The 27,833-nt window shown below is 37.3% G+C and overlaps 2 protein-coding genes across 5 annotated transcripts in view; one reads left to right on the top strand and one right to left on the bottom strand.

Annotated features, from left to right (window-relative positions):
* Positions 1-319: 319 nt before the first annotated feature.
* Positions 320-7,572, top strand: LOC139150363 (uncharacterized). Of its 3 annotated transcripts, none has more exons than XM_070722671.1 (8): positions 320-593; positions 1,511-1,594; positions 2,372-2,520; positions 3,246-3,400; positions 3,864-4,006; positions 4,598-4,758; positions 5,181-5,332; positions 6,374-7,572. In XM_070722671.1, the coding sequence occupies exons 1-8, from the start codon at positions 503-505 to the stop codon at positions 6,489-6,491; spliced, it is 1,053 nt and encodes a 350-aa protein (XP_070578772.1). In that variant the 5' UTR covers positions 320-502; the 3' UTR covers positions 6,492-7,572. The 3 variants fall into 3 exon arrangements, with proteins under 3 accessions (XP_070578772.1, XP_070578774.1, XP_070578773.1); XM_070722673.1 differs by having other exon boundaries at positions 399-593; positions 1,511-1,966; XM_070722672.1 differs by having other exon boundaries at positions 474-593; positions 1,511-1,618.
* LOC139150360 (TATA box-binding protein-associated factor RNA polymerase I subunit A-like) overlaps positions 5,435-27,833 on the bottom strand; it is a 28,498-nt gene continuing 6,099 nt past the window's right edge. The window contains exons 2-11 of one of the 2 annotated variants that reach the window (XM_070722670.1): positions 26,886-26,976; positions 26,035-26,186; positions 24,968-25,032; positions 24,360-24,622; positions 15,524-15,663; positions 14,682-14,834; positions 13,738-13,804; positions 11,881-11,998; positions 9,560-9,723; positions 5,435-8,822 (exon numbers count right to left, since the gene is read on the bottom strand). In XM_070722670.1, the coding sequence (XP_070578771.1) occupies positions 8,704-8,822; positions 9,560-9,723; positions 11,881-11,998; positions 13,738-13,804; positions 14,682-14,834; positions 15,524-15,663; positions 24,360-24,622; positions 24,968-25,032; positions 26,035-26,186; positions 26,886-26,976 (1,332 nt within the window). In that variant the 3' untranslated portion in view covers positions 5,435-8,703. Of the gene's footprint in view, positions 8,823-9,559; positions 9,724-11,880; positions 12,052-13,737; positions 13,805-14,681; positions 14,835-15,523; positions 15,664-24,359; positions 24,623-24,967; positions 25,033-26,034; positions 26,187-26,885; positions 26,977-27,833 lie in introns of those variants that run through there. The other variant, XR_011556227.1, reaches the window with a different exon arrangement.

Genomic DNA, 27,833 nt, shown 5'->3' with positions numbered 1-27,833 from the left:
TGATATAGAATGAGTTTTCAGTCTCTTTCTGTATCTCTGAAAAAAGAAAGAAAAAAGAAGAGTAGCGACCCGACTTTTAGCCGAAAAATTGCGGAATAAAATTTTTAAGTTCCCTGTTTGATTCAAAGAGCATATTTCAATGAAAGGATGTTCACATTACATGATGATATATCTGGACGTAAAATCTAGACCATGATGTTTGAAAAAAGATTGTTTTCTTAAAAAGAAAGCGTGCATCTATATATTTGCAATGACATTTGAAAATTTCGATAGGAGTGCGCCCCGGCGACCCCGACCCCAGATGTAATTTCTCAAAGTGAACAACAGTGGCGCGCCATCAACCGTATCATGAGTGCGTGTGTTCTAGTCACCAGCTGATCTGTTGTCCGTAATTGGGGACATACCCACGCGTGTCGAAAGAGCGTACTATTGAAATGTTCAATTGACCGTAATCGCTGCCAAATAGGGAAATTTTTTGCAGGTGAGCACAAGTAGGAGCAACATGGCTTCGGTTGATCTGGGTACTGTTTTCAAGTCTGGTGTCTGCCTTATTAGCGGTACAGCATTTGGATTTGTACTGGAAAAATCAGCAGGTATGTATCATTGTATGTACTTCTCAAGTATTTCCTGGGATATAAAACTGAGACAGGACGAGTCGTTTAAGTTTGCGTCTCATCGGATTGCTATTTATCGTTTTGACTTCCAACTTATTCCAGCGACAGCTATAAAGTCGGACAACGGTAAATTCCAGCGATGCCTGCATTATTATACTTTTTGAGAACCACAGCAGACGTTCAATTTCTCGCTCTGCTGGGGTTGTAAGGGCAGTGCGTGCGCTGTGCTTGACATTTATTACGCCACTTCTTTCCTATTTGGCAATTTAAATCACAATGCGGCTGTACGTTACTGGATTCCCCATAACACATGAAATGAGGATCGATCAAGTGTCGTTTACCGCACATCAGCGTTTATGCTTCTTTTATGACTGACTGGAGCAGGATTTCCCGGAACGCATACTACATCTCTGAGATTGCCCGGCATGTTATCCAACTTCATTACTGTGCCCACAGACCCTCCACACGCTGTGGTGTCACTCATACTATCGACAATACAACTTTATATCTCGTGCTTTCTTGGAACTTTGCCATGGCTCAATGCCAGGTTTCCGCTTTTAAAAATAGTTCCTTGACCTTTTTAAGTTTCCACACACTATACTCAGAGAGATGCGTTTATCTTTCTGAATACACATCAATATGACGGTGATAATAGCAATGAATTGATCATGATGATGATGACGACGACGATGATGATGATAGATAGGTTTCTAGTGCAAGCTGAAAATTGTCCTTGTCAGCCCTGGCATCAATAGTTTTCATGTTCCACAGTGTACTGTCCAAGAGTAAAAATACATAAAAGTCCATAAATTTTAGTCAGAGTTTACATTTTTAATAGCAAAATTATCATGTAGCATATATTCATTAACTTGTCTTCTGTACATCGTATTTTTCAGTGTACACCCCAGATGTGATTAGGAATGCTGTTCTATTAACCAGCGGCACCCCTCTGAAAATGTGGCTGGCAGCAAATGCTACTGGTGAGAAATAACCCATGGACCACAGTCAGTGCTGCATTTTTTCCCTAGTATGACCAAAAAAACTCCCATAACCATTTAACACTTTGCCATGAATTTTTCCACGCATTGATAAAATTGATGTATATTTGTGGTGAGAAACTGGTTGCCATACACTCTCTTTTCACAGAATTTCAAGTTAAAACCTGCCTGCAACTCACTCGGATGCTCCCCAAAAGAGTTACTAATTAAACTCATGTAGAATTATCATGTTTATTCATACTTGGTATGGCCTATTTGACAAGACTGAAGAACTTTGAGCCTACACACATCACCATAATACTAGGGAGTCCCAATTGGTTCTATAAATTTATGCAAGGGCCCTTTAGAATAAAGGTAATTGTTTTTGTTTTAAAAATGGGGCCAAGTCTTCTTTGTATATGTCAGATATGTTGGTATTCACAGTTTCTTTATCTATTACTTATGAGTCATCTATAGATATTGACAATCTAGTTGTCTTATTGATACACTGGTGTTCAGATAATTTCTATGGTGTCCTTGTGATTTCCATACAAGATTAGCATCTGCTGTCTTTTCACCTACTTTTATGACATGTGACATTTGCCTAGTAGGGTAATAACCATGAACTTATTTTTGACGTCAAATCGTTATACAGAAACTTGATTTTACCTACAAGTATGTAATACCTGGGTAGCCATAAAAAAAAGTCATTTTTCCAAAAATAAAGTTTGTCACATTTTCACATAGGTGAATGCATAATTTTGTTTGCTTTCTCTATAGCCATGGCAACACTGACAGTTCTACCACTCCTTGGGGGAGAGGAGATTGTAGAGAGTGCCAAATCTGACCATTGTGTCAAAGGTGATGGCATGACTCTGGCAGCTGTCGGAGGCTTTATTCATGGTGCTGGTATAGTCATCTGTGGAGCTGTACGTAACAAACCATTTATCATTATAGCTAGTTCCAATACAACTTGAAGTCTTAGTCCTGTGTTAATCATATGTACAAATTTAATATATCTTTCTGTATATAGAAGATGGAATTTGTCGATTTTTGTTTTAGGCTCCTGAATGTTTTTTATGATGCGACAATTATCTGACTGATAACTGATCCCTAGTCTCACACCTTCCAGAGTATGCCACATAAAAAGTAGGACAGATTAAAAAATCCCGACATACTTTGGAAGATTGACACGACACCTTTTATCATGCTTATTTCGACTGGAAATACTGCAGTGTTAGTGCAGAGAAACCATTTTTAAGAGGTTATTCAAATTGACTGTCACATGGTCCTTATGTAAACAATTGTCAAATAATACAAACACAGTTTTTGCCAATATCTAGGCTTTCAGAAAATGTATACTTTGATGGGGTTACAAGCTTTATTTTCTGCAAAGAGTACATTCATTGGAAGGCTTCAATACTTGTCTTGGAACTTCAATCAAACATCCACTTATCTACCATGGATACGCTTGAGTATTAACAAAGTTATATTGATATTGTTAAGAGGCATCACGTGTTTTGATATAATTTATCACCCATATGTTTTGTAAATTAGGAAAGCCAGTGAGAAACTGAATCTATGAAAATGTGCTTTTAACAGTTTAGTGTTGTTTTCTGATTTTAGCAAATTGTTTAAAAACATTTTTCTCCAGGGTCCAGCTACTATCTTGGTACAACTTGGCACCAGAACTGAGAACTGTCTGTATGCATTTGCTGGATGTCTGACAGGTGCTCTGATCTATGGCTACTTGCACAGTAAAATTGCAGGTGAAAGTAAACAGTCAGGAATATTGAAGAGGAAATGCACGTAAGTCATAGCGTAGACACATAAGTGTCATGTAGATTTATCTTCAGGTATATCTGATGAAGAATAACTGAGAATATTGCATGACAGATTTACTGTGAATGGAGGTTAACATAGAAAGATGTAGAAAGTTGAAAGGTCAGATATTAACATAGATTGGAAAGTTAAAGGGTCAGAGGTTAACTGAGAGATTGAGAAAAATTTAATTTCAGAGGCTAATGTAGAGATTGGAGAAAGTTGAAAGGTCAGAGGTTAAAGATTAGAGAAAGTTGAAAGGTCGGGGGTTAATGTAAAGAGATTGGGTAAAGTTAAAAAGGTCATCAAATCATAGGCCTTCTCTTTCATTCTATGTGTACAGAATATTATTAAGGTGGATTTTTCCTGGTGATTCTTTATCAATACTGTACATGCAGAGTAATATACTAAACTTCTTAACCTTTTAATTTTCTTATCTTTATTTTAACAGAGTTGATGATTATTTAGAGTCTGGGTCCTATGCCAGATGTGCAATACCAGTGTTTGTTGGAGTGCAATTATTTCTCCGTAATGCTGACAAGTATCTTCCAGCTGATACTGCATCAGGATGCGGATGTCCGTCCATTAAACATGGTGAGAAGAACTGATACATTCACACTTCTTGTGCTACTTGTGGCTGACCCTCAAAGGGTTTTTGTTTGGATATTTATTATTTTCATCCATTTTCACTACATTAAACTGTGCATAAAGGTCAGTAGTTTGCCACAAACACGGCCACTCCACAAACATTTATGGATTAACTGTGTCACAAAGTGTTCTAAGCATGTCTGTGAACCAGCATTGTAATTAAATCAAACTTGCATTATCAATTAAATAGATTCAATCACTCTGTGTAGTTTTCCAAGAAACAAACGACAATATTTTCCATAACTGTTACAGTAACGAAATCACATGTCTAGAGAAATCTACCTATATCATCTTTATTTACACCAGACATACTTCTGCAACTTTGTTTTGTAAAACTGAATTTTGTTTTCTCTGAGACATAAGGATACTTTAGACTTTACAAAATGGTCTGGTCCTTAAAATGAGTAGTGAATGATGTGAATTGCTTTGTCTACTAGTGACTGTGTAGTGCTGTGCAGTCACCTAAATTGGAACTGAGACTCTAACATAGCACACTCTATGGCATCAGTTGCTGATTTTCCCCATTGTGTTCTCTAGGTGTCCTACTAGGCATGATCAACTTACCGATCCTCTTGGCAATGAGGAAGATGATTGGTTGCAGTAGCAGCTGTGTGACTCTTGCCTCTCAATTTGTACCTAAGTCATTTTCCTCAAATTATTTGGAGTCATTCAGGTCAGGGTTCAAGAAATGGTGGCAGGTAAGGATATATTAGCAGAAATTATGCAGAAATAGAATATTGGGTATTTGCTCTTCCCCTGTTTGACGACATCGGCATTCTATTCCATGTAATAATTCTAATGCTCCTACACAAATTCATGAATTGCAAAATCCTCAAAGAAAGTACATGTATAACTTCACTTAGTCAAAGCAAATGGTATAACTACATGTATCTCTTGAGGAACACTGTCCAGTCTTTGCTGTACCGGTAGAGAGACCTGCAAGTGGTTTGAGTCCTGTACTTGCATAGTGCGGTCTTAAAAAAGCATAAATTGTTGATCACGTCACATGATTACCTGCCTGCCTAAAATTAAATGCTTCATAGAATATCTGACGCAGTTTTTATGCACTAAAAAACTTTTTCCCTTTTCTTTTGACATGTTGACATATTCATACGCATAGGTCCTGTTTACTACTGGGGCAATAGCAGGAGCCTTTATCTCAGCAAGAGCTGCTGATTGCATTGGCACAGTTCCAGGAGTACCCAAGACAGCGGCATTTCTTGGAGGAGCAACCATGATCTTTGGAGCAAGAGTTGCAAATGGATGTGTTTGGTAAGGACCCTTTTCTATTTTCTCTCTCCCAGTCAAGAACAATGCATTCACCGTGTTGATTACCAGTAATAGCTGTATAATATTGAGGCCAAGAGCAATTACTGACATTTGATCAGATAGTTTAATGTTCATCATAGATTGATCATCAGTATTTTCACAAGTCAACTTGACCTGTTACTGACCTCTGAATGACTGACTGACTGCCAATATGCAAATGACTTGTGTTGTAGATTTGTACATTTTGACAGAATTAAAAACTTGAGGAGAATCTATTGTACAGTTCCTCGATATGTCTATCAACAAAAACAAATCTTTCAAATATAATTGACACCATTTAAGGTGTAACAAATTGTTTTCATTGTGTAGATCTTTTTTTCGTATGAGTAAAAGTATGGTTCGCACATTTTTCCAAACAAGATGAAACATTTTATCTGAAATTACTGGGAAAATTTTGAACACTTATCAAAATATTGCCACTATCAAACAGTAACTTGGTTCATAGATGGTCTGTATTTCTATTCTCGTGTAAATTGTGGTCATATTTAAATATTCATATCGGAAAAAAAGAACACTACTGTTTACATATTTCTTTAATTCCTGATTTCCTTTTCTGTCTTTTGAAATTGTTGGATCTCACTGTCATATATGATAATGGCATAACAAACAATCAGGATAAATCAAGTTGCGGTACAAATTAGAATTCTGTCAAAAAACATCGACATGGACTTGAATATACAATTGCTAGTGTTTGAGTGTCTTGAAAACTCATTCTGTTGCATAGGCATCCCGTTGATGAGTGTCCAGTGTTTGTTTTTCATTTGCAAGAGTGAGTTGAAACCTAAGCATCCAGTGTTTTGACTTCAAGTCTTTTCTATTGAGCTTTGTATTTGAATACAACTATTGTCATTCTTGATATACAGGTGGTGTGTGCCGGATGTACTTATCTGTGAATCATAGAGATGCTGAAATTCTTGTTTCTGAACTATCTACGCATTCCGTATGAATTGTTCATAATTGATGTTGTACATATCTGCATTTCAGTGGCCATGGTGTGACTGGAGTCAGTCTGCTGTCAGTGCTGTCCATGGCAAACACTGCAGCAACAATAGCTGGAGGTTATGTAACAGTGAAAGCAATGCAATCACTGGGTGTCTTCTAAGATCTGGATAAACAATGATCATGTCAGACAATTGTGGAAAACATCATGCCACAGGGAGTTCTTTGGAGGTTATACAGTTGAAAAGTGTTTAAACAGGGACAATGACAGATGTATTGATAAAGTTCGATTACATCATCTGTCATGTTCAAATGCTGCTTGCAGGTCCAGACAGAATCACTGCAACTTCATCTACATGATCCAGTACATGATCTTGAACCATTAAGCAATCCTATATGATGATTACATCTTGTCTTGAGTGACTGATGATCCATGGCAGATGATTGATTGGTTAAGAAGTGTCCTTCCTTTATTTTTCTATCTACATTAATTGTAAAATAGTAAGATATTTCCGGAATTTTATTTGGCAGACATTGCTGATCAATGGTCATTCATAAGTCAATTAGCAATCACAGATTTCATTGCTCAGCATTGAACTTTGACAATCTGAACTCATTTACTGTAATTCCAAAATCATTATTTTGCTTGTAAAACCAACAACTCTGATAATCTTTGCCAAAGTTTTTGTTTGTTCCATGGGAACAGACCAAGTTTGAAAAATCCTATGTACAAGATTCTTGTCTTTCAGCTGGGCTTTCCAGTCTCTCATGTCAATTTTGTAATTTTGAACCTGTGTTACTGAAGTCTGTACTGAACTAGCATAACATGCATAGTGGCCACTTGCTGTGGGACAATTTGAGTGTATTGGAGATTTTCATACAGCTGAATGCTGCCAACGCTCTCTCTTATTGTGCCTGGGTCAGTGAAAATTCAGAGCCAAAGTGGCACAAACAGTTGTCAACATTCTACAATTTCTACATTCTTATTCCCTTTTCACTTCAGATAATCACACGTATTTTGATACAATGATTTACCTCATTTGAGAAAAGACAACGGATAAAATCCATGAGGTACTATGCTAAGTATGCATCATTTTGCAAGTTTTAGCTGAGAAGACCTGTTCATAGCTCATGTATTGTGTAAACATGACCAGAATTCTAACGTTTACCATTATCTTTCCTGTGTAATACTGTTTTGTTCATGTTATGATTGTCATATAAAATAAACTTTCCCATATCATTGAGATACTGAGATTGACGTGATTCACCAAGGTTATGATGGACTGATGGGTGCTATTACTGTGTGTGTGCTTATGGTGATGCAAACTGGGCAGACATTTTCCGTATTTAACGTGAATAAAGGTAAACTGAAAGTTGAACTATGCTGTAGATAAGGCCAGGTACAAAACAAGGCAAGATGTTTACTGGGAGTTAGTCATTGCCTTCAGCTATAAATGTGAACATAGCAAACTCTCTTATGTTTCTTTGCTATCGTAATGTGATTTGTGATTGATTGATCATGTTCTGTATTGAAATTAGGAAATTTGTCTGGCTTAACGTTGGAACATTTAATAAGGCTGTTTATTGATTTGTTCAGATATCTTGAAATAATAGACCTGTGTTGTTACATCACACTATGAAATTCATGGGTCTACCAGAGTAATGATATGCATTGTAGGTAATCATCTGTGATTGAGAACTTAGCATGCACTTCAGAAACAGAACACAATGTATCTTCCGTAACATTGACTGTTTTCAGACATTCTAAAGCTCAGGACCTATTGCCGATGTCTGCACATTCACTTGGGACAGTTCAAAGTTGAAACGGATCGAGTGTAAGATTTGTCAGAATATGTCTGGCACTCCACACATGTAATTGCACAGGCTGTCACATGTCCATCCTACATAGCCCTCAATACCTGCACAAGATATCGGGAGAAAATTGTGATACTACATGAAAGTAGCCATCACTTTACCCTCTTCATGCCAGTTACAAGTGGAAAATGTATCTGAATGAGGTTATTACGAAAACACTGTAAATGAGGGAAACTTCAGTCTTACTTTCCCTCTAATCATGATAATATTTTTTTCAAATAGCATTTAAAACTCTGAATATATCTACCGAGTTATTGAATTGATCTGATGAAGATGGCGCTATTCGCCAGATGTAAAGTTGCTCAATCATGTCAGCCTTGTTCTACTCTTAAATTCTCTCTCCTTAACATATAGAGATAACCACAGTCCATTTCTGATCAAGAAATCTAAAACTTCAATTAGCTAAATTTCAAAAAGAAATACACAATAGATACATTTTCTATGGTGTAATAAATAAACATTTTTATTCTAAGTTTTATCAAATTTTAAGGGTGTATTATTTAGGAATTCTTTTTAATGATCTTTGATGCCTTTTTCCTCAATTTTTTACTGTATTCCAGTTTTGCTTGAAGCTCTCCTTCATTCAGCTTCTCTTGCACGGCAGTGATAAATGTATGTCCTGTAAACCCAAGGGAAAAGTTATAAGAAGTCTTGGTGAGTAGTAGTATGAGACAAGGTCCACACACAGCAATATAAATATTCACTTTCCAGCTAAGGAATATGGCAATGTGTTTGTGGATGTATAACACAATAGATTGCTTCAGATTTTTTTCTGTTTTATTTTTATTCATCTTCATTAGATCCAGTTCTGTACTTTCTGAGCGGTACATCAGTACAAAAATGTCTGTGTAAATACTGACACAGGTACTCTTTTGAAAGATGCATGACAAAGAGCCAGTAACTGTAACTTTTGATGATTTTTTTCATTATTTTGTTTTTTAATCTCAACTACAGTTTCTTTGTCTACTCCCCAAAGCATGTTGAATCACACAAACAAAACCTCTAATTGAGTAATATGCACTGTTATTGTTCACGTTTGAATTCAGGCCAACGTCAGAATTCACTTGTCAACAATAATGATGCATTCTACACATGTACAGGCTTGTTTACAAGCTGAATACTGTGTATCTCAACATGCTTTGGGGAGCAGCATAAGAAACTGTAGTTGACTTCCCGTGTCATGATGAATTACAATACATCTTCAGTGCCATAAAATTCCGGCAAGATCCTCCAGTGTTAACAGTTTACGACACTGTGGTGGTCAAAGGGATTAATACTTCAAGTTAAAGATAAAGAAGGCTGCAACACCCTTCACCATCCCTCAATGAAATCAAGTTTGCACATCTTGTCACTTACCAGACTTCAACAGAAATGAGGCAACAATAGCCTTGCTCTCAAGTAACTGTGAATCTATCTCGGGTGTGAACTTAACTGCACTGTCTCTAAAGTGATAACTTGGCCACCAAGCTGACCTGTGGTCCCAGCAACTATGGAGGATCTCAAACCCTTCCTTTGTAGGGCTGTGCAAGAAAACAAATGATTTAGATTGTATGCGTCCTGAGGGCGCTATTGTTGCTCGATCTAATAGAGTGATTGGCACTTTGACTTGTGAATACAAGGTGATTAAAAACACTGCATGAAATTGCAAGATCTCACGAGAATATAGGAAAAATTACATTTTTTGTGAAATATATGAAGTTTTAGTATCCAATTTGTGCACAATCGTGTTCTTGATCATACAGAGAATCAGGGGGCTAAAAACTGGTCCCTCTGCGATCTGGTATTTGAGAATGGCAGTCAGAAAAATCTGGGGGACAACGTGCAACCCGTAAACTTTTACTGTATAGTAGTAGGGAGGCCAACTGAAATTTTAAAATGTTCAATCTGCATTTTAATTAATGTAGTTTTTTAGATTTCAATGAGAGAAGCTAAACATTTTTTTAATTTTCGAAATTGGATGAACGGTTACAATTTTATAGCTTTTTAAAACATTCACTTTTACTCTTTCTGTAGAAAGACAATACATATAATACCAATGGGAACAATGGGACAAAAATGAAGGAGTTTTAGCTGAAATTTACAGTAAATTTGCTGTAACTTTGTTAATAAAACATCTTTTTGTACCAAATTTGGCATGGAGATAGATTTCAATGGCACACACAAATGTATCCTAAAATTACGCGATTACGATGGTGGCCATATTGGATTTATCCATGGCAACGGATGAACGACACTTAACGAGAAATGACAAAATGAAAATATTAAGCTCAAATGGCATAAGTGATATATCAAATTGAAGGTCTTTTTGAGCTGATGACACTTTTGAATAGCTCTACTGCATTAAAACTACCTACAAAAAGTATTTTATCCAAATAAAGGCTTTCAAAACATCACCACTGGGGCCATGTGGAGTTTTGACATTATTTGGTAAAGGCTTCTTCAATTTTATCAGTTTCTGAACAATTTGAAACTTAGAATTTAATTTAAGGATTATGGTTAAAACTATGTTCCAAAATTATTGATCATCTTTAAAATTCAGGAGTAAATTGAATGAGAAGTCGATGTTTGGAGGTGCTAAAAATTGCATACTTGTCATGGTAAAGTTATCAGCAACTAAGATGGTCTCATCATACCACCTGTCAGACATGCAAATTTCCTTTGTTACAAACATTTAAAAAAATCAATACCCTTTCTTTTGCCAACACAGATGCAACTTATTCCCTTAGTTTCCTTGAAAATATTGTGTATGGCTGTCAAAAATCTATGTTGACAAAATCACAAAATTGCTATCTCCTCTGCGCAAAAGGGATTGATCTTCTCATTATTCACCGTGAGAAATTAGAGAATTATGATTATCAAAACTATGGTCCCAGAATTTTGATATATGGACCGAGCTGTTCTGTGTACAGAAGAAATTTGCTCCAGTTCAATGAGTGATCTCCGTGTGTACGGATCATGGAGAATTGTGGATAGCCTCACTTACTGTGAAGTGTGGTCAATATCTCCGTCAATAAATACGTGAGCTGTTCAAAATTTCTCATTTTTCTAGCAAAAATTCAAAAGAAATAATGATAAACTGCGTACTAGAGGACGTTTCACTGAGAGTTGGTCGGGTTAGGTCTCGGAAAAATCGCTCTCAATTTTTTGTCTCGGATTTGGTCATATACACTGCCCTATGTTGGTGAAGAACCTTATATCGCGAGAAAGAGCGAGATCTGGGCTTTCAAATGAGTATTCGATGTAAGGGATGTTTTGATTGGCTCACCTTCAAAAATGCGTTTCAAAATCAGTGATGTAAATATGAGGTGCTGCCATGTTTCAGATCGCCGTTCCCGGTACCGTTTCTAGCTCAATTTTGCAGTTTATTCAAAAAGTAAGTAGTTCATATAAAGAAATAAAAAACATATGAGAGAATAGCTGCATTTTTAATTTTTAGCCTCATGTATTTTTTTCCACAATTTTCTTTCCCGTTATCGATGTTTTTCAATTTTGAACATGACTAAGTCACTGGTGATTGAGTGTCAATTCAGCACGACCTGGGCGACCTGCTGGCCTCCCTAATAGTAGTATTAAACATCACCAGTACACTACACACAAATGTTATTGCAGTGTTTTTGTTATGGTCATGCAGGTTAAGGCTTTTCAAGTTCAATCTCAAGATACCATGCAATACTTACTATTTATGGACAGTGGTGAGTTGGTCAGCCAGCATAACCCAAGGTCGGAGGTCATTTTGCCAAGACCCATAATCCAGTAAATCAAACAGAAATGGCAGTGTTAGAGCTTGATCAGCATCTGTGCAAAGCAAAACAAATGTTTCCTAGTCTTAGATGGCTCTGTGGTTGCATCTAACAAACAATAGAAAATGGTCCTTGAATTTGAACATAATTTCATGTTGAGATCTTTATCAATAGATAAATTCTTGTAATTTGGATACCAGGAACGGAGGTTCTCTTTAATTATCTGTACTAGGAATATATGTGCCAGGTCTTGATCAAACAACATTGTTCAGATAGAACAGACACATACAGCTGAGGGAATGCAGAGTTGAAACCATTGTGTCTCTAATACTCATTGTCTATAAACATCATTAAATACCATCAAGAGGCAAGATATTATGTTCTCATTCATTGTGCATGAACAGAAACAAGACCAATTTTCCTTATTGCTGCTTTTGAAAATTTTTTATAGGGACACTTTAAATTCTTAGGCACTTGTCACCGCAAAGTAAAAAGGAGATAGCGGTATCATGACAGTACATCTAAAAGCTGCAAATAACTTTTTAAAAGAATTGAATAGAATCTCCAGTTCAAATTCAGTTGTTGACGACTGTATTCCTGTCCAGACTAAAATTCAGTTGTCAATAATAACATTGCACATTGTACACAATGCATACACTTTGCATTGCAATCTATGTCCAGCAGCAAAGAAAAGACATGCACTTATTTTATGCAACAAAAACAATAAAAATATTATCAAAAGTGACAGCTATTCCCTTCTCAAAATTGACTTTGATTTTTTGAAAATGATACAAAAACTACAGCGAATACTTCCACATTACAATTTTTCTTAAATTTGAACCGTTCTAATTGTTGCTGGGAGGATGTTGGCTGATTAAAGATGTCGCATGTTTGCCTTTACCTGATGATAAAATTTTGCACGCACTGAATATTCATGGCATTAAATTATTAAAAAAAAAATTTTCTTGTTCAGAAGTACTTGAAAAATGCTCATTTGCCATATTACGTTGTCCTTTCAACAATTTTTCCACCAGTCAAAAGATGCAATTCCTAGCCTGCATGCACTTAATATATCTTTCTAAAATAAGATATTTAAGCAATAAAGCACACCCAGTGATGGTATACCACGAGACTTTGACCAGTTCACGACATATATGCACGAGTGATAGCGAGTGCATATATGAAGTGAAATGGTCAAAATCGAGTGGTATACAGTCGCTGGGTGTGATTTATTGCTATTACATCATAACAGTATATTGAAATTCTGGCGTGGAACGTCAAAAACGGATTTTTACTCACGCTGAGATCTTGTGCGCATGCCTGCCATGCTATATCGCCAATATACCATGGTTATCGCATCTCGACCAATCAGATTGCAGTATTTCCACCATCAATATACTGGTATGATATAATAAAAATTATGCCCTGACAGTTGTCAATAGCGCTGTTCACAGTTACTAGTTTGTTACTAAATATAGCTGTATGTGTGACATTGGACAAATGTGGACAAATTTTATCAATGCTGCAAGGGGGCTGTTTTTGCAGGTTGTACTCTGAGTTACGAATATGTCTTTTAATATTAATTGTTAAACTAATCATCGCCTAGTATTTTCATCATTCTTGCATGCCAAATTTTCAAAAGCGTAATCTTAAAATGCGGACAAATATTTATTTTTGCATATTCATGACAGAACAATGACGTCAACTGTGAACAGCCCTATTCACAATATCTACAGATTTCTTTTTTTTCATTTTTCCTCATGTTCAAATGACTAAGAAAGAATACATCATTACCTGTAGTCTGTATGATTTCACACATATCCATGGCTAATGCATCGGATGGTACTAATGATAAGAAGCTCTGTAAAAGGGAAGAAGAGGCATAGGGAACTTTGTTATGGAGGTATAGTTTGTATTGGGGAGAGGATTTCACAATGAATAGTGGTATAGACACAGTCTGTGGAGTGACTGTGGTCTAAATAATGGAAAAGTGAGCTATTGTTACTGAAATGGTCATCTGTGATGGAATTATGCATGTAATTAATTTCTGGAGTGCAATAGTTAAGTGATGACTAACAATAGTAAAATCCAAATTTGGATCTGGAGAGTGACCTTTGGATAAACAAGGGGGTTGTTGCACAGCAAATGAATTGTTTGAATGCATTCTTACATTTTATAGCTTTTCACTTACATTGACAGGTTGCAGCAGTTCATCTAGGTACAAATTATGTAAATGGCAAAGTCATAACTGATTCATAGACCGTTGTTCAATTTTTGTAAACAATCACAGAAGATAAAGCTGGGCATACAAAATGGTATGGTCCAAGATTAGAAATATGGTAAATGTTGTCATAAATTTGCAAACTGTCACATCAGTCTACAAAATGTTGCGTAGCAACATTTTGGATTGCTGCAGAATACTATAATATTATAATTATCCTATAAAAATCAGACATTCAGCCCCAAACTTGATTTCTGCAAAATGATATGATTGAAAGCAAAGCTATAAAACCCTCAAATGTATTGATACAATTATGTTTGGGACAGAAGTTTTAAATTTACACTTTAGGTGTCTGGGTGTTGCTCGAGTAGTTGCAAAATCCTTTCCCAAAGAAGGTATGCAATAAAGTAGTTTTCTCTCATCTTGTACAGTATTCAAATCTTTGAATCTTGACAGTCAAGATTAAACTTTTCCACATACTATACTCTCTTATTCAATGGATAATGTAAAAAATTACCTTTAAAACAGGTATGAGTTCATTGGGATGTGCATCTTGTTCCTTCAGGAAGTGGTACAAATACTTGTGAGCATTGGGATTATCTGGATTCAAGTTCCTGTACCTTTCCAACACCACCTGCGCTTCATCATGCTTTTTGTAGAACCCAAGCAGCTAAACACATAGGAAGATATATTCACAATCCCAGTCAGATTTCTTTGTTAGTTTTCATGGCATATACACATTCGTCAAAAACACAGAGTGAAGCCTCTCCATACATAAAAAGGGGACTATATGCATTATGTGCATTTGAATAACTTTATGCGAGGTATTCACAATGGTACAGCAGGTAAAATTTTTGCCTGGCTGGCAAAATCTGCAATTTATGGTGACGCTGCAGATTTATTGTTGTCGCCACCTGGTAATGGATCCTTCTAATATTCAAAGTGATAGCAGAGCAAACAAATATGCTGTGTTCACCATGTTATACAAATGGTGGCCCTTGTTTCACAGTCACTATCACAGAAGGTGGTGAAGAGTTTCATCACATACATAATTATAGATAGGGCAATATTCTAAAAGGTGTAAAAAGTCAACTAGTCAAACTTTTAGGAAGTGCTGATTTCATGCTTTTCGCAAGTCTGTTATTGAGCAAACAGGCTAAATAAATGACCATGGAAATGAACATATCATGTCAAGAAGTGACTAGAAGTGATCCCATGGGACATTTCATGCCATTTGGAAATGTTGACTGGCACGCAGTCAGGCAAATAAGGTTAGTGACACTGTTTTCATTTTTATCATCAAATAGTGAGAAAAACTCTTCCCTGAATAATATCATAAGCTCAAGGTCACTTATTTACCTCAACATGTCTTGTGACAAACACATCCCAAATACCAGGTGTTTCTGTGATGACTTCAAAATGTTGCAGAGCAGAACGGGCATAGCTGTCTGATATTTCACTGTCATGTGACAAAATGTTATCAGTTTCCATATTATCCGCTTTTTAAAAAATGAGAGAGAACAAAATTAAAATGCTGCAAATAGCTTCAGGGAACCCTTCTCAAAATATTCTAATTGAATATTGACAATTGCAGATAATAGCTATGCCTAGTGGCAGTATACATCTTTGAACATATCAAGTTACCATGGCAACTTGACAACTTAATGGATGCACTCTCCTTATTGATCTCCCCATCTAACAATACAAAAGCAGATTTATAGTTTTAATTTGGACAATGCTTTTTAGAGTCAAGTAACTGAAGATAAGACAAGCTAGATATACTGAGCAAAAGCATGAAAATCAGACTACATAAATATAACACCACATCCTTTCTGCAGTATCAAAATATTCAGACTCAGTTGCAAAATGGCTTTTTACCAATTGATCAAGAATGGAGGATTGACAAAGTAAAGTAACTTGTGTTACGTTCAAATTGTTGACGGAATACCAGTAAGTGAAATAAATACAAATGGAAAGAATAGTTATCGACGATATTTCTCGATTTTTTAGTATTTTATTCGGTTATGTAAATCACTGGGAGAGACTGATATTTAACACAACTTCTACGGGCAGCTAACCTTAAAAGCTAAAATGCAGACAGATATGATGTACAGTACAGTCCACGCAGAACCTGTCATTGTGCTGGCATTTTGCGAGCACAATGCCAGCACTCTTATCGCATTATGCCAGCACAATTGGGTGTGAAGTGCCAGCATTTTACGAGCACTGTGCGAGCACTTTACGAGCACTGTGCCCGCACTGAACAAAATGTGCCCGCACAATGCGGGTATCGAACTAAAAAAATGTGCACGCTGAGGTAGTTGTCGGTGACAACATTGCTACACTTGCCTAACTGAAATAGCGGCGGCTGGGAGTAACTGAATAATCTTGAGTCCTAAAACAGCTCCAAACTCTCTTTGTCTGCCTAAGGCAACTCTTAATCTTAGTCGTAAACAGGTCACAGTAAGATATTCTCACATGGGTACAGTATGCGTAGAGCTCCGAAGAAATCTACCTCAAACTCTGCTGGACCTCGACACTAGACCTCACGGATCGTGTTCTAAGGTTGGAACACGGACCTGTAGACCGTGGTTGGACGTGCTTTGTGAAAAATTGCAACAAGTGAACATTATTGTGGCCATTTACAATAAATCAAGTTCATGACACGTATCAGTAATATCATAGGAACAGACCACATTGTTATGCAATATGCCAGGGGAATTTTGCCGTATAGTAGACATCGTACATGAGCTGAAGCATGATGGCGAAACCTGATACATAGAAGCACCAGATTGTAAACCATTTTATATTAGGGTGAAGAATAACAAGTTTTGAATTGTTGCCCGGTCAATTTGTTGTATTTGAAATAACGCATCCTTTTTACACAGGTAAGGAAACGAGAGAGACCAGGAAATAACAACTAGCATCGAAATAAAATTTGTTTTTGAAATCAACAGCTTGTATTTTTGTCCTGAACTTTTACGATTACACGAACAACTTTGCTCTGGATCCGACTGTCAATAGTAGACACAGCAGTTAGCAATATGGAGTCACTATCATACTGAAGTAAAAGTAAAGTCAGCGGTGATGTCGTAGGAAAATGCAAGTGTTTTCATTGGCTTACTGATTTTTCGTGCTAATTCTGCCGTGTTTGTCACCAAAAAATCGGACTGAAGTTTCGAATGTAGCCGAATCGGCGAACCATTTTGCTGAGATGCTAAGTCAGAGTTTTGTAGAGGGACCGTGGTCCATGGATGTCACGTACAAAAATACATCCGCGATCTGTCCGGTGCGTGTCCATTTTCAAAAATATCTGAGCCATCACGCATGCACTGTGTTGAAAGAGGGTCAGTAGGCCTAGTACACTCTACGACTAATCCAGGCACTGAGATGCCAGAATGTGAAACGAGAAAACCTTGTTCCAAAATGACCTATAAGTCGCGAAAGTGTCCAGACTGCAAACTGCATGCCCTGTCCGATCGGGCATTTCCAAGCAAATATGGCTACCGCTAAGCCCGAATCTGCCCCTGTAGTCATCGTGTAAAATACAATTCTAGGTTTCGGTGAATTAAAGCAGGCGGCTTTATCCGACCGGGAAATATGACGACAGAAGTTCTGAACATTTATACAGGTCCTGTATTGTATTACGATGTACCGTTCCTCCACAGTTTGTAGAAAGTTAAAAGCATAACATTTTTACCTATATCGATGCGATACATACTATAGAACTAAATCTGAGACGCTTTCTGTCAGTTTTGGGATGCTGGTCTTCACAGCAACTTGCGTCTATCGGCTTTAAAAAACATTAAAAATTTTCGGAGTTGACTCGTGTCGATATACTGTCTCCTGCGTGAACGTCCTTTGACCCGAACTGCGACCTTTGTTTCATGACGAGTCAAACATACCAGCGTAAAGTTGGCGTCATACTCATACTCATCCTCAGCCTCAGGGGTCACGCGAAAATGAGGATGAGGATGACGCTACAGCGTCAGCTTCACCGGCGTCAGATCCGATTATTCCCGAATGCGTTTGATGGAATAGCAAGTATAAAAACGACTTTAAAAATGTGCTCCAACTTTCATATCACTGTAAATGATAATCAAAACACAGTTGGGTTTGTATTTCATAATATTTAGTAAACTCGCTGCTTCTCACGATGTAGTTACAACGCAACATTCTTAGCCCTTAATTTAAATTTAAAGTTCAAAGGTGGCGTTGACTTTTCATGCTTCAAGTCATAGTTCTACAAGTTAATTGTTTTATATATCCTCTGAATAATTAGGGCTTTCATATCGCCTCTCATAGTGGCGATTTTTACAAATTTCGGACCATGCATACCTTTTTGCACCAATTTTTGGAAAATCTTAACGCAAGAGTTGAGAGGATACCAACAAACACATCCACGGATCCATGGACTGAAAATTACGAACATTTCCAAAAAACTAGCCTGTATGAGATATTCTAACTATTAAAAATTACCTGCGAACCAGTTTTACGATTCAAAAGAAAGTTGAGGAAGAATGGAGTTGTTATTTTCTTAAGTTATGGGCGAATTTTATCATTTATCCGTCATCGGGTAGCGTAACTTCGGTAATCTTCGGATACGACGCTGAAGCTGACGCTGAGCAGCGTCATTTTCAGCGTCAGCTAGAAAGGTCACCTGAGGCTGAGGATGAGGATGAGGATGACGCCAACTTTACGTTCGTGTCAAACATACATTGAAATGTAAACAGTCCGGGTCAGCTCCAAAATGGAGACGCTATACCATAATATTTTCCCCCTCTCATTAGCCAATCAGCGGCCAGCGCGCCATCAGTAAAAATTGTATTTCCTGGCAACCTCCACATGCGTCCTTCGTTACGTACGCCATACTGTGTCGACTCCCGCGCCGTATTCTGTCATAATGTCGAACAGTTGTGTGGCCACTCCGTCAAAACACAATTTCAAAATCGCATACCAGTTTTATTCTGGCTAAGACAACCAACCCCATATATCGCTGTGATTCCTAGACTCTGGCTTGAAGTCCTGCGAAATATAAATCGTGTACCTACACAGATCGTTCAGAATACCCCATTTGTATCGGAGATGGCAGCGATACAAATTCTACCGTATGGGAACACATTTTCAAAATCGCGTACCATTTTTAGTCTGCGTTTGACAACTACAAAACAGGTATCGTTTAAAGCTCTGACATTGCTCTTCTTTCTTGCAAAATGTTATACGCGTACCTACACAAATAACCTTTATAACAGTATTTCTAATAGAGATGACGAACATCCACAAAATGATTCTCGGTACTTGAGCGAAATCGATAAACTGGGGGTAGAAATGAATCGTCAATATTTCGAATATTTGTTCACTAATCGGACTCCTTGTTGGACATGACCTTCTGCAGAACACGTGGATTATGTTGACTGTCGAAATTCGTCGAAATTCACAAGACAGGGGCTTAATAAGCGGCCCAAAACTGCCGATCACACTTGGTGGGTGATTTGTGACCCAGCGTGACCTGTACTTTATTAATGATGTAATCTGGTCGATGATTGGCTTAATGCCGGAATACATTATCATAATGAGTCTCCAATTTTGGAGCTGACCCGGACTGGTAAATGTACCAAAATTTACAAATTGAAGTGACTTGACTGAACTTATTTCGTGGTCAACATGTATTTGACGTTCAGAAGTGACAGATAATAAACGTGAATAATTCCATTTTGTCGAATTGAAAGCCCTCTGTGGGACCGTGGTTCGACAACATGTATTTGACGTTCAGAAGTGACAGATAATAAACGTGAATAATTCCATTTTGTCGAATTGAAAGCCCTCTGTGGGACCGTGGTCCGACAAAGTCCCATGGGAGCATAATGCTTCGAGGAATTTGCCTGCTATTCTTGGAAACTGCTGGTTTCCATAGCGACCATGCGACGTGTAGACCATTGACTGTTGACCGATGCGGTCTTGTACAATAAAACAGTTTACATGCCGAACTTTCACTTTGAACCAAAGATTCGAGTCATATAAAATGATGGAAATAGCAAAAAATACCTCAAAAGTTGTCATTGTCGGTGTAAAAACGCACCATACATTTTCCCATACATATCAAGGCTATATACTGTCAACGTTATTCAATTCTGCAAACTCAAAGACGACGAACATGTACTTCAATAAATCGCATAACCCGTGGAGAATGTGTGATAAACAATACATTTCCAGAAGTTCTCCGTATGGTGAAAATTGGTGTCATACATCTCCGCGTTAGCGCCCCGCCCAAAACCTTTTATTGCAGTTTTAATTAGGTGTAATACAGACAATCGCCGGTTCAGAGTTTTCACTTTTTAGGGGGTGGAAATAAAAACATAATCTTTGAAATCCTTGTGTGTCTCATTTATTCCAAACTTTTACTCGTAATTCCTTCTTCAAAATTTGGTGGCCCTTAAAAGGCCAACTTGTTATGTGGCACATTAACTTTATTTTCTTTTAGTTTTTGAATAGTCAAATGCATTGACGACATTTAAAACTGCGTCAAACAACGATTTAATCGCAAGTATTTTTAAATCGTACCGACTGTAACACAAACCTCGGAAAGTTAGAGATTTTTTTGGTGCTGATGTATCCGTGGATCAAGGCTGATACCAGCATGCGTTATTATCAAAAAACATCCAATGTCGGTACGTTAGTGTTTCTACAAGTAGTGATTATACGTCTGCTTTACTTCAACACTAAAATGTGACTTTCTTTGACACGTTGATGAGAGAAGCGACATCGTTCTTCCCATTGCACTGAAGTTATGACTGAAGTTGGCAGTGTTTCAGCGTGGTTGAGTTATCTAAACAATAACCCAGGTGCAGATTCGAAACATTAAGTTCATGGATTTATGATTCCTTCAAAAAAGTACGGAATTATTTTTGTAAAAAAATATATTTATTCCTTTAAAAGTGTTTCCGAACTTGATAGTATACACCAGCTATGTGATCGCAATTATTTAAACAATCATGCCGACGCGAATCTGTACTGTAAATTGTTGCATACTTCGATGACCTTTGTGACCCATCGCCTGATCATGCTGATTAGTGCGTAGACGCTATTGAATAGGCTGAGGACAATGTATGCTCTGGGTGGCGATTGCAATCCACGTCAAGTCTTCAAGGTCATATGGACGACCGTGTAGCAAAATTTGACGTGTTTCCCGGGCAACTCCTCCCGTTTCGGCCCCAAGCTTTTGTTCACAATGTAACCAGGAAAGTTCGTTCTTCTGGTACCTCAATGTATACTTATTCGATGTGGAGGGAATGTCGTCGCCCGAGCGACTGTCTGTCACAAAATAAAACGACACTGAAGACCTGTGGTGACGTAATAGACTTCACTGTGATATACTAATAACGTTCAGAGTGGGAGTACGATTTTGAACACACCGCACCGAGCATATTTTACTGAGTTTGATTTGATCAACGTAAAACACGACATGAAAAAGACATATTTTTCTGCAGCAAATAGTTGGGGGCAGGAAACATTTGAAATTCGGTTCGTAAGGTGTCGACTCGAACGGAAAATACTATCAGAAACTGGCACAATGTTTTAGTTTTCGTCACTAAAAAGTTGGGGTTGGAACAGTTTTAGAACATCGGACTTTTTTGGCATGGTATTGTATGACGTTATCACAAAAAAGACGTGATACTTTTCAAGATTTTTGGCCCCAATTTCATTCGGAGTGCATGGGAACAATTTTGAATATTGGACCTGATCGGGTATTAGCTCATATGAAAAATATAAGCAGAAGCAGTATTTTTTTCGGTAGTATTTGCTTTCAGATGGTCGTAATGACCCGGAAACAAATTTTAATGTTCGACTTCATCGTGAAGCACCGGTGGCGATGAAAAATTACGCGGCGTCGTTGTAGTTTGTATGATTGCGTTGGCAGTATGATGATCATGACTTGCTCTACATCGACTACCATGTTGTCCATTTAATATTTTTCGTGCGGAATATCCGAGGAACGTATCAAAACTTCATGGAAATTTTCCTATCGCAACTTTAATAGATAATGGTTCGACCAACGTGTACTGTCGCGCGACCTTTCACCCTCTGTAAACATCGGCATGATCGGCAAGAAAGCAAAACGTCGAGCGCTGTCGCCCAAAACGAATATTTTGTTTTCATGTCTGTTGAGAAAATTCAAGTTATTACTAACGAACATGGTCAGTTTACTCCACTCACATTATTCATTTTATTTTTGCCACTAATAGTGATAGTTGGCTAGAAAAAATGCTGATAGAGACGTTCGGCTTGTGAAATCATTGAAATTTACGAGGACAGGTTTACTAAGCAGAACCTCAGTCGCGATTTTTGTGCCTCTCAGTTCAATCGTTCCGTACTTCGAAAGGAAAAACCAAACCATATAAGAGTATGCGTCTTGAAGAATTTTAGTCTTTCCAGGCGTCACACAAAACAACCTCACCTGCATGTACAGACCGGTAATATCATTGTGATAGACGGACCGTGATTACTGTATATCGAGAAAGTATGACGCGCTACAGGGGAGTAAGCGTTATTTCTGACCTCCTTGCATGGCATAAACATGATAATGTGAACCGAAAATAAGTGTCATGATTACGATTAGGCATGAAAAAGAGGAAGAAAGCCGTGAAACTGTCACAGAAGTTCAGCATTTTTAGTTCTAAATCGTCTTTTTTGACAATTGAAAAAAAGAATATGAGCTCGTATAGACTAGAGTGATTCAAGTTAACAGGCATTCACTTCTGCCATGATAGATCGTCTTCCTGTTATAAAGTAGGCCTACACATTTTGAAAAATAGAAAACAGATCGAGAATTTTTATTGTTGTGTTGACTTGTCTTCTACGATGCGTTACGGTCATGGCAACAACTTACATGTACATATCGTCACCATCACAGCCTCAGTCAGTTTCTTCAACACCACTTCTCACGACCAGTGATGTCATCTTTATTTGAGAAATTCGATAATTTTCTATCGGACTCGATCTTCACAGCGCACCAAGTCAGAGTAACAATTTCACAGTAACAGATCATGCATTGTACGTAAAGAGTTTTCACTTTACCCCCGGCCTAAAATCGTACTAGTATTAGTAAATGACACTAAACGTCGCAACTCCCACCCAATCAGCAATAGGTCAAAGTTTGACTGAGCCGATAAGGACAAAAACCACGTACTACAGTAGTCACTTGTACGTCCACTTGTTGCAATTTTTGTCCACAAGAATGAAACTCCAACTTACATTCACATGCAACAGCGTTCAACTCAGCCATACATTCAAGGTCAAGGTGTGAATGGGGCTCACATTGCAACAATGCCCGCACAGTGACGATGCGCGAATCGTGCCCGCACAGTGCCGGCACACTGCACTTTATCTGCCCGCATACTGCTGGCAATGATGCTCGTTTCGTGCGCGCACAATGCACTTTTTATGCGGGCATTGTTCCCGCACCAGTGACGGGTTCTGCGTGGACTGTACTGTAAGGGTTAATTTCTGTATACACAGAGTTAACTATGTGACAATACAAGGAAATTACTACCTCATAGTGCCAAAAAATGTACAAGTAGAAAACAAAAGTAGAATACAAAAATCAATGTGACTATTTCCACCATTTTTTTTGCTGAAGTTTTTACCAAAATTTTCAATCGCTGTAAAGTTTTGATAGTGACTCTTTTATTCAAACGATAGACATTGCTAATCTAATACAATTTTATAGTCTGTCTTTGCAGCAGACATGCATACATACAGACAGACAGACATACAGATATTCACAATTTCATCGACATAAACATGCATATACACACAGATATACAGACGCTGGACAGATACATATCCTATAGGCTCCTCAGGCATATACATGTATGGCACCATGGGAAGTAAAAATTATTCTAGGTACATATATTTCAAAAAAATTTACTAAATTTAGTACATCAAATATGGTATAAGAGTTGAAACTGCATAAAATGAACAAACAATATAAATTCATAGTTGGTAGAGACTCCCTGGCACAAAAAGAAAACAAGGTTTTAAAGGCAATAAATCAAATTTAGTATTTATGCAAAATTTCAACCTTTTCATCTATCTTTTTGTGAAACACACAGCATATTGATGAACCATAAATCATATATCTTTGGCATTTCAAGAGTATCCCCTACTGTGCAGAATCTAAAACACAATGTCCTACCTTGTGTGTGTTCTTCCAATTCACTGGGTTGGATTCTTTTGTTTTCTGCCCAAATGAAATATTCAATCAAACCACTATACAACGTGGCCATGTCTTTCCACTTGGTTTCAGCTTGCCTTTCATGCTCATCGATACCTTTACCAAATTCATGACCTTCCTTGATTGTCCTGTGTGCTTCCTCTACCTGTCCACGGCTCAGCAGATACATGGCATGTTCCACAGTTTTTTGCACCTGGTAATGGGTGTTCAATTTCTTCATTTTTCTAGGTTTTAGGGAAATAAATACAACATGTTAATCAATCATCCACCAATCCTTGCTACATACAAACCATTCAAAAAAGCAAGTCATTAAGTGCCAAGTTTATCTGTGAGATACTTTTGAAACTCAAGATGATATCTTGCTCATTTCTAAATGAAAACACAGCACTCGATGAACAAAGTGGTAACAGATGAACAAAATCCTTAAAAAGTCCTCTCAGATACACGATAAAACATGATCATTTAGTGGGAAATAATGAAAGTATAAAATTCATGTAACAAGGATCATTTATATCCTTAGCCATAAGAGCAGACTAGTACGCTAAACTGGCTAGAAGATTAAAACTCACCCATAGAATAATTCTACCATTCCTACTGTCGTCTTTGGATGGTTATAAAACACTTCTAAACCACACTGTCGATCACAAACAGAGATATATAATTATGAGTCCATGCCAGGAAGTTTTCTTGCATCTTACTTGCTGCCCTATCATCATTCACCAAAGTTAATAACAATGCATGGTCTCACTTTGTGTTGTAACATCCTAAGTCAATCACACACTACAAAGATACTTATGTTTGCTTCCTACAAACTTCCTCCTTGGGGCTTTTGATCATTGAAATGCTGCATGCAAAACGTATGTTCATTCCTTTAGAGGACAGGGTAAGGTTTTATTTACTTTTAGTGTGTCAAAAATTACAATGAGAATAATTCAATACTTCATGAAATCAAGAAGTTTCATTTGCTGGGGAGGAAGAAGTCAGAGAAAGATCCAAGGAATTACATTTCATATTTTCTGTGTCAGTTCAATGATCTCTTTGGTGCCCGTATTTGTTTTCTATACCAAGATTACAAAAAGAAGATAACGAATGGTGAGACTTTAAGCCAAAAATTCATCTCGACCACTTGAGGAAGCTACCAAATATTTGTTCTATATCTAATGTGATTGATAAGGCTGTTTGTGACTGCAGATGTGTTACTTATAAATGTGGGTTTATGCCATCAGATACTGCTGCTAGAAATTTGAACAAATTTTGTCAGTGTTGCATGCATGGCCATTGTAGTCCCACCATTAATATGTATAGTCTATTGTTCATCGTACAATAGGCAGTGACCTAATAGTATTTCATTGTTCTTGCATGTGTAATTTCTGAAAATGTAATCTGAATTTGCAGACAAATATGTATTTTTGCATATTAATGACAGAACAGTGACATCATTTGTATACAGCCTTATTCAATTTGAAGATAGAATATGGCGAACTTTGGCATAGTGACTGGGTTACCAAGGCTTGCTACATCATGTACCCAAAGCAATAACACAGATACTGGGTTGAATACGGAAGATAAGCACAAAGCAAACTGCTGTGATGAACCATTAATGTGAATATAACTGATGATTGAAAACAGGCTTTACCTTCCAAATGATGTCAGCAGTTGTTGCTGTGTCTAAGCAGAGTGACTCTAGCACCAGATTTGCTTCTTTCCATCTGTGATTTAGTAAACATTCACGGAGTATTGCATGTAATGCCTTGGAAGATGCCTCATAATCACTGCTATTGTGTGTAACTGTGCATATGAAAAATACACTACTGCCACAAATATAATAACAGACAATGAAAAAAAAAAATTGCTAAAACAAAAGTTTGCAAGGCCAAGAAAAATAAAGTTTGTTTCTCATCCTCGTGCGCGTCAATTAAGACCCATTGTGTCAACCTATTTATTTCTGCTCATAAGGAAATAAATGGAAAAAAAACCAAAAAATTTGTGACGATAGTGCATAACACAGTGCTGTATGTGACAGAGCTGTAAACAAAATAACTGACACTAACATTCCATTCAGAACTGTACACATATGTCACTGTTATATTAAGCTGTCAAAACTGCATTGCTTCACTAAAAGTCAAACCACAGAACTATTGCAATACAAAAATACTAAAGCAACACTGCTGTACATTTATCTCTGCGTTCATTCCTATGTGTTCATGTTTTGTGCACGTTCTCATTGGTCGAAGAAAAAAAAAGATTGAGAAGAAAAAAACTGCATCACTGCATCATTTTTGCAATATGTTTAGGATGAGAAACAAACTTTTTATTTTTCTTGGGCCTAAAGTGGTCAAGTCACATCCATAAACAATATTCAGGTCAAAAAAAAAAGATATATGCACCATGCAATTGCCTATTGTGTTGTCGCATGGTCACAGTATCTGTAGAGTATTTGAAAAAGATACAACTTTGCAAAGGTGAATTTAAAACACAGAAACTAACCTTCAGATTTTGAAAAGAAAGCACTAGAGTCCGTTACATCCACATATGACGAAACACTATCAGCTCTCTCCTCATCCTCTGGCATAGTATCCTTGGTGATATCATGATTGAAAAGAAACAGTTCAATAAAAATATCAGTAGAAAATAAAATCATGAAATGTTGATAGGATGTCCAGTCAGTATGCCTAACAAATATTTAAAGTTCTCCATGGAAATAGTAACATAAGGTACTCATTCACATGTAAGAAGGAGTTATGGGGTCCTGTGTGATGTTTTCAGAAAGCACATTTCACAATGTCAAGCAATACTACCGAATGACATGACATGGCATGGAGTTTGACATGACAATTAATAAGACAATAGAGGTGGCGTTGTTTCTCATTGGGTCTGTACTATTGTCAGATAATTTGTTTGCACCTATTTTAATACTGGCATATGAACCCAGCAACTTTTCCAATACTCTGCAGAAAAGCTTCAGGAATGGCATACTAGAGCTTCACACAGCATACAAATAGGGTGTACTTGAATCATTGGTACAGGTACTATTAATACAATGATTATGCTATGACCCTTTGGACACCAAGATGTATTTACAGCAAAGAATGGGGGAAATATGATGATGAAGATGTTGTTGTATCAATGGTATCTATATCAGACACTTTGGTTGTAAATATTCTCAACTTGTATCAAAAGTCAGCAAGTACTCAGAGATAAAAATAACACACTATAATAGCAGGGAGTTACTACTCTCCAAGCAGTTTTATTTCTATTATCACTTATACCAAAGTACAATACCACTGCTGTGTAAATAAATAGCATAAAGAGACTGCTGACGACATGGCCTTGACCTGGAAGAACCACGAAAACCCACGTCCAGTATTGTACGTAGCTTCCAAAATATTTTTTGTCATTGACAGGTCAAAAACCAAGGCTAGATACTTGACTTTA

This window comes from Ptychodera flava, chromosome 14 (genome assembly GCF_041260155.1).
Source record: "Ptychodera flava strain L36383 chromosome 14, AS_Pfla_20210202, whole genome shotgun sequence".
Lineage (NCBI taxonomy): Eukaryota > Metazoa > Hemichordata > Enteropneusta > Ptychoderidae > Ptychodera > Ptychodera flava.
The sequence above is the reverse complement of the archived record's forward strand: the minus strand, read 5'-3'. Positions and strand labels throughout refer to the sequence as shown.

What these genes read in the sequence shown, in the direction of transcription:
- LOC139150363 (XM_070722671.1), top strand. Translation starts at nt 503, where the DNA reads ATGGCTTCGGTTGATCTGGGTACTGTTTTCAAGTCTGGTGTCTGCCTT. An exon ending in GCTGGCAGCAAATGCTACTG is followed by an intron (nt 1,595 to 2,371) that starts GTGAGAAATAAC and finishes CTTTCTCTATAG; the next exon opens with CCATGGCAACACTGACAGTT. An exon ending in ATATTGAAGAGGAAATGCAC is followed by an intron (nt 3,401 to 3,863) that starts GTAAGTCATAGC and finishes TTATTTTAACAG; the next exon opens with AGTTGATGATTATTTAGAGT.